Below are 12,760 nucleotides of genomic sequence, written 5' to 3' on the forward strand. Positions count from 1 at the left end.
ATAAATTCTCAAATGTTGGCATTAAACGAATTCTCATAACCATTGTTTGTTGGAAACTTTCTTTAAGTAACGTCGTATTTTGAGTGGGAAATGTTACAGATGAAGAAGTCCTGTTTGAGGAGCAATTGGTGAACTGAAGATTGGCAGGGAAAACCGAAGTATTCGGAGAGAACACGCCCCAGCGCCACTTTGCCCACCACAAATCCCACTTGACCACACCCGGGATCGAACCCGGGCCGCCGCGTTGGAAAGCCAGCGATTAACCCCTTGAGCTATGGCGCGGCCTTATTTATGATGTAAGAATTTACATTTCTCTTTTATGATCACGAAGCTTCAAAGATGTTTTTTACGTATTCATTTGGATTTGTACAAAGGTTTGTACTGAGTTAGAAAAGTGCTATTATCATCATAATTATCATCATTATTGAGTCATTCCTTCGAGTGTTTTAATAAATTAATTACTTCATTATTTTATGATCCTATATGACCTATTTGGTTATGTGGCGTCAAATTGTGTGTAATGATTGGACTTTAAATGAAAGTATGAACATTGTAGTTGTTGCTTTATTTTTCATGCAAACAGATTCTGTAACGCGAACCACATGATCTGGTCTAACTGTATGTTGGTGGTGTGTGACGTTGATTCATTCATTACACGAATGTTATGTTGGCCATTTTAAATTGTCTGGGGTATAAATTTGACCGCCTCTGTGGTCTAGTGGTCACAGTTCCTGGCTACGGATCTTGAGGTCCCGGCGCTACCAGATTTTCTGAGAAGTACGGGGTCTGGAACGGGGCCCACTCAGCCTCGTGAGGATAATTGAGGAGTTATTTCAAGGAAATAGCGGCTCTGGTCTAGAAAACCGAAATTAACGGCCGTGGGGATCCGTTGCGCTGACCACGCGACACCTAACCGCAAAAGTTCTCACTAACATCGCCGACAAGTTGTGGTCGCTCGGTCGGTATATTTCGCTTGCGGACTCAAGCCACGGAGTTTGTTTTGCTTTTTTTTTGTTTGCTGAGTTATATTTGAAATAAATTACAACTTTCGAATTAGTTCAGTATATATTATTACGGGTCAGAGAGGAAAGGAGAATATTCTATTGAGCTGGAAGTCTCCACTGGTCAATACTTGTCCAAATAAGCAGGACCTTCCCCCTTTTACACCTGATAAAGGACACGGATTCACTTGTCAATAACTCTGTTTATACCATACTCCTTAGATGATAGACAATAGACAATCTCCAATGTAAAATTAGTAAGTAAGATTTGAGATTTCACAGCGGTGGCTAAGAAAAATGCCGTCTTCAGGGATATGGAGCCGTGTAGATCTTGTATGAACCGAAGTTTCAGAAGATCGTATCGCCTCCATCTTGAGGGTAGAAAAATCTGAAAACATTATTTTCGATTGGTGGATCAGTCTGCAGCCATCTGCTCACGCTGGCTCCTCGTTCGCGAATTTTTCTACCCTGAAAATGGAAGCGATACGTTCCTCCGAAACGTCGTTCACACAAGATCTACATGCGTGCCACATCCAAGAAAAAACATTCTTCATAATATTAGTAAGTTAAATATGTAAGCATTAGATGAAAAAAAAAAGTATTTTAATACTTGAAGATTTCTATCTTCTGTGATATATGGCCATTTAGCTTGTTTAAAGTCAACCGACGTTTCGGAGAAACATGTCATTTCATTCTTCAATTAGCAGGCAGCTTGGTTACTTATTTCTTCGTGCTGGTTTTTCCTTGGCTTCCTCTTCCCTGAAGAAGGAAGCAAGAACAACTAGCAGGTAGCAAGAAGTGCTTGCTCACTACCAGCTTCATACTGGTTTCTAACTCATCATTCGACCCTGAAGATAGAGGCGACGTGATCCTCCGAAACACTGGTTAATTTTCAACAGAACATAAGACGTTATGGAAGTTTTCATAACCACCTCTGTGAGAACCTTAAATCCTATATTCTATAATTTATCATTAATATTTCGGAAACAACACCGAGAGACGAACCTTTGCGTCCAGACCAATTCGACGTCCAAGCATCATGCTGTTGTTAACGATGTTGTGGTTGCTTAGCAGTGCTCCTTTTGGGGACCCCGTTGTGCCCTACCAGAGAAGCATAAGAGATTAGATTTATTGCTAGTGGGGTGGGACTAAGTCCCTTGTACTGCGGCCACTTCTGGCCTATTGTACAAGTCCCAGATGATAGGTGAGGGTGATTGTAGAGCGATTGGTGGAATGAAGATTGGCAGGGGAAACCGAAGTACTCGGAGAAAACCTGTCCCAGCGCCACTTTGTCCACCACAAATCCCACTTGACCAAACCCGGGATAGAGCCGCCGAAGTGGGAAGCCAGCGACTAACCGCTTGAGCTATGGCGCGGCCATGTTGACCCACAACAAACTTAAATTCACAGAACAGAGATTCTTGACAGAATAAGAGGCGTTCTGCTATTGACAAGATTCCATGCTCTTTATATAAAGCGACTGTTCATCGTCTTGTTCACAAGAGTCCGCCACAGATCAGGCTTATCCATATTTTCACACCGTATTTCTTTAATCCAAATAATTACTATCTTGCCGTTTGTGTATATGTCTATGTGGTTAGGTAATGTATCCGTCAACACAACAAGAAAAGTGGCATTGCCTTTAAATCGATATCACATAAATTGAATTTAACTGCTTACCGCTACGTGTTTCGTTCCTCATGGGATCTTCATCAGGTAGTGTATATAATATATACGATAAAGTTAATTTGAACCGCAATATGAATCCATTTTGTGGTGCAACGCGCCTATGTTATAAAAGTTGCAGACAAATTGTGCCTTGTGTCATGATGAAAAACTAAATTATAAAACAATATTAGAAATATTAGAGTACACAAGAATTTGTATTTAAAATAATAATGGAGGTAATTACAAAATGCATGTTACAAATATAGGATGTTATAATAAGAATAGAGATATTACACAATTAAAGTATGTAGCACGAATGGGGGAGACGAGGAATGCGTATAGGATATTGGTGTTAAAGACAGAAGGAAAGAGACCACAGGGAAGACCAAGGCGTAGGTGGGTGGACAATATTAGAATGGATCTTAGAGAAATAGGCTGGGATGGTATGGATTAGATAGATCTGGCTCAGGATAGGGACCAGTGGAGGGCTCTTGTGAACACGATAATGAACCTTCTGGTTCCATAAAATGCTGTGAAATTCTTGAGTAGCTGCAGAATTGGCGGCTCCTCAAGAAGGGCTGAACTCCATGAGTAAGTAAGTAAGTAAGTAAAAATATTAAAGCTTTCAAAATATATATATATATATATGGAGTTGAAAGTTCCTATATGTGTTAGATCATTTAAATCCACTTGGTTTTAACCTCTCATGATATGGTTGTCTTCCAAAATTCGCTTCTGATTTTGACAAGAAAATGATATAAGAATTTCTCTACTCTCACTGCTATTGAAGCACTGGACTATGCAGCTCTAGTTACTGACAGCATTGTTAAATAACCTGAATAATAAATAAATTACAATGATTATAGTTGCTGAGTTGAATTCTGCGTCATCTGTAAAATAACCAAAATTGTACTACATCTCCTGGTATGTGATGCCATGTACTTTGGTAAGAGATACCAACTTTTGAGAGTAACATGTTCAGTCTTTTCTCAGTTTTCAACACATTTCTTTAACCCTGTGTGTGAAACATCTCTGACGGTAGATCGTATCACCAGTTCGCAACCTTCCGGGGAAAAAAGTCCTCTGTGTTAAATGGAATCTCTGATATGGGGATTTCGAGCCCCACCTTATGATGAAAAGATAATCTAATAATTTTCAAACGATGACGCAATGACGTCTGATGACGACCTAATCTCAAAGATGTTTCAGACAGAGGACACTATTGTTGCAGTGTGGGAGTATCTTTCGTATGAATCCAGCAACCACTGACTATAGGATTTTCCTGAAATCTTACAGATGAAAACTGGATAGCGCATCCTTCATCAGGTTGTATTTTCGTCTGTAATTCTTGAATTATCCTTATAGTTTCTGGACGTGCAGATGCCATAATATCACTGAGTCTGTATGCTCCTCTGAAATGAATAGAATTCAGTTTTAGAATACAGGAAATACGTGTAAATTAGTAAGAGGGCATTGTATACATTTTGTGTAGTGTGTCCTTCATTGTTTGTGTAGTTTTGTGTACTCTGTTTTGTTTGAGTGTGGTTTGTTATTTTGTGTGATGTGTGTTATTTGTGTGTTGTGTCTTGTATCACTGCCACCGGGTAAAAGACCAATTGCAGTTTAAATAAATAAAAAATAACTTGACTAATCGTCGTGAAATAAAGGATGGAATGCTACTACTCTCACGTGTGTTAATAAACATAACCTAGAAGCAGCGCTACATTTTATTGGATTGAAACATGTGGTACATATCCATTTAATTTATTTATATGAACTGAGCCGTATAATAATCCTTTCATACCCTCTTTTCCCAGGGTCGTTCCGGTCCTCAAATTAATTTAGTTAAATTTAGTGTCATTTAATTTATATAATTTTTATTTTCTTATTCTCTAAATGCTTCAAATTCGAAATCTTACTTACTCTATTTTCCAGTTTAGATTTAAGTAAACATTTTCTCATATCTCTAAAATAACGTTTGTTAGTACAAATTAATTTTCATCTATAAGGTAATTTCTCATTAAATTCTAAACACTTCTTATATAAATCTTCTTCTCCCCACTTTGTCCTCTGAATAAAATTTTGTAACATATGCACCCCAATCTTCCTTTCCTCGATGCTAGAATAATTTTATTTTATTCTTTAATTTCTTGGGGTGGGGTGAGACTGAGTCCACTTGGTACGTCGGCCACTAATTGTTCTATTGTACCAGCCCCGGATGATAGATGATGAGTGTGGAGCAGTCGGAGGAATGAGAATTGGCAGGGGAAACCGAAGTACTAGGAATAAAACTGCTTCAGTGCCACTTTCCCCACCATAAACCCCACATGACCTGACCTGGGCTCGAACACGTACCACTACGGTGGAAAGCCGGCGACTAACCGCCTGACCTATGACACGGCCATTTTTCTTTCTTTATTTCTCCTCTATATGTAGTGCTTAAATGCTGAAGCACAGTGACAACTTTACCTACGAATTATAATACAATAATATTGGTTATTTATTACGAATTTGTTGTGTTGATGGTTGTATAATAAAGTAAAGGTAGAGTTGTTCCTGTGCTTAACTAATTAAGCACTACGCCAGAAGGCGTATGGGGGAGTGGCTGTATTGATCCACATTTTCTTGACCTCGGCCCTATTTGGAGGTAAGTGTTCAGCTTCACGCCCCTTCCGCTTTATCCCCAGGGAAAAAGCCTCCTGTACCCATTGGATATGAGGCTGTGTGGACCGGTCTGGACGCTGAGGAGAAGAGAAAGTTCTTGATCCTACCGGGACTTGAATTCCGACCCCTCTGTTGTCCAGCCCATAGCCAGTCGCTATACCGACTGAGCTATCCGGACTTCTGGTTGTATAATAATACTAAATTAATATTTCCTTTACGCCTCACTCATCAAGCAACAAAATGCCTGTACAGGTCTCAGAATCCTGTTTTCTGCATCTGGGATTAGGACTTACCGATACTTTTTCTCGCTCATGAGGATCAGTGCTTTCAGTGATGGAGCTTTAGAGCACCTCAGTTCGATCCCGGACTCCGGGCAGTTGTCCAGTTCAGGGATTACAGTACGCACAATCTGGTAGCAGCTGTTTGTCTTGTAGAACTCTGAACAGATGAGCGCCTTAATGTCCACTTTGTTGAAGCTGTGCAGCAGCTGAGGCCCCTGGTACGCAGGGTCCATTAGTACCTACGGCACGTTAATATTGTTACAGCTGTTTTCATCGTCTGGGAACAGCTCTTCCGTTTTTCTACAGATACAGATCATTAATAATATTATTAAAGTTGTTACTATTGTTGGTAGAACCTGTTACTATTATCATTATAATTATTTGGTGTACTGTTAAATAGATCACACCGAAAATTATTAAAACAAATCTAAGATCCTTCTGAGCCGGTCACGGTAGTCGAGCGGTCTAAGCCATACTATGTTTTCGCTCGCTCGGAGGCCGGGATCGTGGGTTCGAATACCATTCAAGGTATTGTTTGTTCATTGTTTGTGTATGTGCGTTTTTCTGTGTTTGTGTACAGGTAGACCACTGCTTGTCGGCGAAGTTAGTGCCAACTTTATTGGGTAGAGGGTGTCGCGTGATCAGCATAACTAATCCCCACGGCCGTTAATGTCGGTTTTCTAGACAGGAGCCCACATTTCCTTGAAATAGCTCCTCAATTATCCTCACGAGACTGAGTGAACCCCGTTCCAGACCCACTACTTCTCAGAAAATCTGTAGCCAGGAGCTCTGACCACTAGACCACAGAGGCAGTCAACACAATTGTCCTTCTGAAAAGAATGAAACTGAAGTTGTTAGAAACTGTTGCTTGGATCATCTACCGCACATCCTTTCAGGTCTGAAGGCTGAGAGCTCTGTCAGGATCAAGTGCGACTGAACTAGGTGTGGGTGTTCCAGCGTTTCCTCTCCAGAAGTCAACAGGGCAGTGAAGAGACCACAGGTACTCACGGCTATTAACCCAGCTCTCGCTGCGGCAATCCTGGAGATGAACCAGTCGCTGGAGTTAGGGCCCCAGATTCCAAGTCGGTCTCCGGGGCTGAGACCCAGCTGCAGGAGCCCTGCGGCAAGGCGATCGGCCTGAAATCGACAACAGATGGAAGACGTTGAAGTTGAGACTACATAACTGCCGAGTTGCATGTTTCATGCCCGGTAAAAGTGACTGACTGCTGTTACCGTGTAAAACAAACTGAGGAGCAACTAACATGCCTATTACTCTGTTCTGTTTTTGCAGGGAATATTGTGATACCTGAAACCTTGTTTGGATTTCTAAATCAAATGTCTTTTTTTATTCCCTCAAATCACATTCCAGAGCGTAAACAAATTTTAAACAAATAATTTTCTATTCAAATACATTTTTGTAACGTACTTCACTCACGGAGCTGAGCCCTTCTTGAGGAACCGACAATTCTGCAGCTACTCAAGAATTTTACGATAATCTTATTTCCGATAAGATTCTCTGAAATTAAGTGACTAAAGGAAACCTGTTGACTTACTGTAGAGATGAGTCCATCTTGATGACAGATAACGTGTAGTAAGATATAAGCTCTACGCTAAGTCTCTGTAGTGAGAGCAACATAACCTCGAGGAATCAGGTACAAATTAAGGCAATCGAGAATCTCTCGAGATTAATCCCGGTTTAAGTGGCAGGAGGAAGGTGAATGATAAAGGTGCTTGAAGGGGAATGGACAGGCAGTCGCAATGGAGGGCAGTGGATCTTGACCTTTATACGTGAATCAGAAAAGATTAAATTAAGGAGAAAAAGTGAAGGAGTAGGTGATGATGAAGGCACAGACTGGGAAAAAGATTATGACAAAGAAAATGTGAAAGTCAAAGAGGAGAATTCGGCAATGAGGAAAGAACGCAAATCCGACAAAGAAGAGAATGAGGAGAGAGAGCAAAATATGGAAAAAAAGAAAAATTGACACAAAGAATAACAAGAAGATTAAGATTAAGTGAGAAGACAATAAGAAACAATATTAAGAATTTAAACAAAATAACAAAACCAAAGTGTAATTTGAAGATGACAAAATAAAAACGACAGAGGTAGGAACATGTGATGATGAAAAAGAGGTGTATTTTTTTATTGCTAGTGGAGTGGGACTAAGTCCCTTGTATTGCGGCCACTTCTGGCCTATTGTACCAGCCCCAGATGATAGGTGAGGGTGATTGTGGAGCAATTGGTGGAATGAAGATTGGCAGGGGAAACCGAAGTACTCGGAGAAAACCTGCCCCAGCGCCACATTGTCAACCACAAATCCCACTTGACCAGACCCAGGATGGAACCCGGGCCGCCGCGGTGGGAAACCAGCGACTAACCGCTTGAGCTATGGCACGGCCTCATAAAGCGATGTATGACAACAAGAAAATATTATATAGAAAAATAATTAAAAGGATAAAGAATAAAATGTGAAATGAGAAGGGAAGAAAGGAGTGGGAATTAAGAAAACAAAGAAAGAATGTATATGAAGAGGAACATGGGACAGATTTGCAGTGATAAATAATATGGGAAGCAAACAAAGGAAAAAAAAAATTGAGACGAGAAATAAAATAAAGCGAGACACAACATTTAATTAAAAATAATAATAAAATCACAAAGAAAAGAAGAGGAGAGGAAATTAGAAAGTATAAATTTACGAACAAGATAAAGGAAAATAATAATAATAATAATATATATATATATGTACAAGATAAAACTATCCCTGTAACAGGACCTGGAGGCCCGTAGGGTTGTGAGACGTCGAGGCTCCCACATTTTCTGGACAACCGAATCACAGATGGCGGTGAGATTGTCAGCCTTACGCGCCAACCGCCCTTTACCTCCAAGAAGATTCCTGGTACTCATTTCTGTTAGAGGCTGAGTCGACCCCATGGCCATAGTGCGTCTGGAAGGAATAGGTTAATTGGAAATTCAATGACCTCATCGGGACTCGAACCCAAGACCTTCTGATTTGTACGTACCATAGTGCCTCAACCAACTACATTATCGCGTGCCTCCAATAAGATATATACGTATACTTTAAGGAAACAGGCGTTTTTTTTAACCAAAGAAACAATATCAAAAACACTGTAGATATATGGCCGAAGATTAGGGGTTACTTTAACCGGCGTCTTGTGATGTGACACATACACGGTAGCGCATAGGTCCTCGCGTGATGATTTGCCCTTTCTTAGAAAGGGGAACATCATCCGAAGAGCCCCAATAATTGCACAAAACGACAAATTATGTAAGAGATGGAACATTGCCCTTATTACAACAGTCAACTACCTTGTCCCTGAGTTCTCTGAATGTAAAACTGCGCCCTTCATAAAGAGATTTCACGGCTTCTTTATCGGCCCAGCGCTCGGCAGCCATGTCTACAAGTTGGCCCAGCGTAAGAGTGGACAGGGGTTCGGTCCCAACGCTATGCCAGTAACTTGGCTTCTGCTTACTGGATTCTCTGTAAAAAAAAGGGGAAATATAAATACTAGTATTAGTTTATAGCACTCCATATCGAACTGAATTACGATGTAACAACAGCTTTGGGACATGTAGCAGATCAGACGCATCGTGTGAGATTAAACTGTTCTTGTATTTATTTATATGACATGAAGGGGGCACGGGGTAGCGTGGTTGGTTGCGGCACTAGGCTAGAAGCCGGAAGGTCGCGGATTCGATACCCGATTAGGTCATTCTATTTTGTTTCAATTGACCTAATCCTTCCAGCCGCACTATGGCCATGGGGCCGACTTAGCCTCTAACAGAAATGAGTACCAGGAATTTTCCTGGGGGTTAAAGAGAGGTCGGCGCGTAAGGCTGATAATCTCACCGCCATCTGTGAGCCGATTGTCTAGAAAATGTGGGAGCCTCGACGTCTCACATTCCTATGGGCCTTCATGGCCTGGTACGGGGATAGATTTACCTTGACATGTCATGAAGGCGTATGGGGGAATGGGGGTATAGCTCAATGTATTCTTAACCTCGGTCACTTTACCTTAAGAGAAACAGCCCCTGATACGAATTGGACAGGAATTTGAGTGGGGCCCAGTGTCGGTCTTGACTGGGGTAATCTCTACTTAACACGGGAGGCTCAGTCCAAGTATCATTAGCCTGTAGATTATTCACTGTACTGACTGAGAAAAAACGAAATAATGAAGTCATTTGTCCTTCCTAGCCCCCAGTTAACCGCATTACCCTATCGCACAGGAATCCATTTGTCCGCCTCTACCCATCCAACTTCCTGCCAGAAAGCAGCCTATACATTTGTCGATCCAAAACGAAAATTCTTTAAATTGTCCCTGGGCTTTATGATGCAGCAATGTATGAAATTATTGCTTTTTTCACGACATTTTCAAGAGTGTCTGTAGCTATTTCACCATCTTCCTGTCTGCAAAGAGCCTATACACTTAAAAGATAGAAATACCGGAGCTTTCCCTATAACAGGCCGTGAAGGTCCATAGAGTTATGAGACGTTGACATTCCCACATTTTCTAGACAGTCAGCTCACAGATGGCGGTAAGGTTGTCAGCTTTACGAGCCGGCCGCCCTTTACCCTCCAAGATTATTCCTGGTACTCGTTTCTGTTAGAGGCTGAGTCGGCCCCAGGGCCATAGTGCGGCTGGAAAGATTAGGTTAATTGAAAATATCCAATTCATCGGGATTCGAACCCTCGCCCTTCCGGCTTGTAGCATAGTGCCTCAACTAACTACGCTAAATTTTCCGATCAAAAACAAAAATTCATTAAATTGTGCCTGGACTTAATGAGGAAAAACCACAAGAAAATTTCGCTTCTTTCACGATACTGTCGGTAGCTCAGACTTTTAGCTTCGAATGATCAGAATATTGGTGAATAATTTAACGTCATATTAGAGAATTTGTCTGGACAATTTAAAGGAAACGGCAGAGATCTCAGGTTAGTATGTTACTCTGTATAGAATTGAACAAGGGACCTTCGAAATAAACGTTAAAATATTTCGGCTTGAGTCAACTTGTCCTCTGCCAGGTTATGAAGACGTATGTGAGAATGAATTTCGATACTGGTTTGTGGTGAGGGCTGGGGCTCACATCCCGCCGAAGGAACTACTGCGCCCACTGGACAGGAAACCTGACGGGCTCCAGATCTGGTCTGGACACTGTTGAGAAGTGAAACATCTGTCTGAAATTCAATCCGAACTCCTCGGCCCTCGAACCCGTAACCTATTCACTATACTGACTCGGCTCCTCAGGTATTTTCTCCCTACCTGGCCTGTCTGCCGATCATTTCACTCATAATTATTAAAAATAATGACTCCATGGAGCTGAGGCCTTCTTGAGAAGCCAATATTTTATGGAGCCCGAAGGTTCATTACCGTGTTCACAAGAGCCCTCCACTGATCCCTATCCTGAGCCTAATCAACCAAATCCATACCATTCAATCCTATCTCTTTAGATCTATTTTAATATTGTTCACCCTCCTACTTGGTCTCTTTCCTTCTGCCTTTCCCACCAATAATCTTTTTCTCTAAGATCCATTTTAATATTATCCTCCGATCTATGTCTAAGTCTTCCTAGTGACCGCTTTCTTTCTGGATTTCCCTCCAATATCCTACATGCATTTCTCTTCTCCCCATGTGTGCTACATTCCCTGCCTATTTCATCCTCCTTGACTTAATCATTCTAATTATACCTGGAGAAGAGTACAAGTTATGAAGCTCCTCATTATGCAGTTTTCTCCAACTTCCTGTCACTTCATCTCTCTTCGGTCCAAATATTTTCCTCAGCACCCTGTTCTCACCCTCAGTCTATGTTCCCCCCTTAATTTCAGAGACCAAGTTTCACAACCATACAGAACCACATACAAAATTAAAGAAATATTTAATAGATATAAACTACTGCAGTTCCCCACTAGAATGTAGAGTGGATATATCGCATAATTTAATTCCAAAATCTAAATTTTCTGTTTTCTGAGGTTACAGGCCTAACCTGACCTAACCTAACCTACCTGACACTGATACTCATGTTGACTCGTTGGATGTCCCACTCGAATTGATCTGTTAGCCTTCCCAGCTTCGCTTTTGTGAAGTATCATATAACAGATCCTTCAGGCATATCGCGGAAACGTGGAATTTATGATTATGTATCATGACTAATCTAAACGTCTTTTGTATCAACTGTTTTTTAGTTGTCCTTATGCACGTGTGTGTCGTAATATCATATATTTTTTTTAAATTTGTGGAGTAAATATTTGTTCAAAAACAACGGTTAAAGTACATATCGTCATGGGAAACTGAACATTTTGCAAGAACCTACACCGGAGCCTCTGCATTATTTTGTAATTCACTAAGGCTTATATTGTTATCATTATACGCAATGCGACTTGTTATGTCCCAATTTACATAGTAACAAGCCACTTACATGACAAAGCAGGTTCTATTAAAAAAATGTAAATTACAGGTTTTAAAGAGCTCTTCTCAAATAATGAATTATTATGGAAATGACGACAGATGATGACAGAGAGACCAATATTAGTGGAACCACCCTACTTACTTACTTACTTACTTACTTACTTACTTACTTACTTACTCATGGAGCTGAGCTCTTGAGAAGCCGCCAATTCTGCAGATATTGAAGAACTGCCCAGCATCTCATGGAAACCGAAGATTCATTACCGTATTCACAAAAGCCCTAGACTGGTCCCTATCCTGAGCCAGATCAATCATATCCATACCATCCCATCCTATGTCTCTAAGAACACTTTTGCAACAGGTTACAAAAATATCTACCCCTACCACGTCATAACTCAGTCAATACGAAGACACATACATCCAACATTACAACACTCGCAGCTAAGAAGGGAACACACATCACAAGACTCAGTGAGTACTAAACATTATAATACAACACATAACGGATAGAAGCCGAAAGTAATAATAAGTACCATTTTCACGTTGCAGGTTTACGCAGAATATAAGAAAAACGACCCCCATATTGGAAGAACCACACGCAAGTTTTAATTATGACATATAAGATGAATAATCTTAACAAGTTTTAGTCTGTGTAAATTCATTATAGTTGACAAATACGCACTTTTACATACTTTTTAAATAATTTTATAATGGCAAGCAATGAAA

At 40.7% G+C, this 12,760-nt stretch overlaps 1 protein-coding gene across 4 annotated transcripts in view; it reads right to left on the minus strand.

The window, feature by feature from the left end:
* The window catches only part of LOC111871334 (medium-chain acyl-CoA ligase ACSF2, mitochondrial), a 24,940-nt gene extending 13,208 nt beyond the window's left edge, over positions 1 to 11,732 (minus strand). For all 4 annotated transcript variants that reach the window (XR_004513755.1, XR_004513756.1, XM_023864362.2 and 1 more), the window contains exons 1-6: positions 11,632 to 11,732; positions 8,940 to 9,111; positions 6,623 to 6,751; positions 5,627 to 5,853; positions 3,964 to 4,081; positions 2,007 to 2,102 (exon numbers count right to left, since the gene is read on the minus strand). Coding sequence is in view for 2 of the 4 variants with exons in the window: in XM_023864362.2 (XP_023720130.1) it covers positions 2,007 to 2,102; positions 3,964 to 4,081; positions 5,627 to 5,853; positions 6,623 to 6,751; positions 8,940 to 9,111; positions 11,632 to 11,648 (759 nt within the window). In the remaining 2 variants the exon portion in view is untranslated. The remainder of the gene's footprint in view (positions 1 to 2,006; positions 2,103 to 3,963; positions 4,082 to 5,626; positions 5,854 to 6,622; positions 6,752 to 8,939; positions 9,112 to 11,631) is intronic.
* Between the last annotated feature and the right edge of the window lie 1,028 nt (positions 11,733 to 12,760).

Source organism: Cryptotermes secundus, unplaced genomic scaffold, assembly GCF_002891405.2.
Source record: "Cryptotermes secundus unplaced genomic scaffold, Csec_1.0 scaffold2568, whole genome shotgun sequence".
Taxonomy (NCBI): Eukaryota; Metazoa; Arthropoda; class Insecta; order Blattodea; family Kalotermitidae; genus Cryptotermes; species Cryptotermes secundus.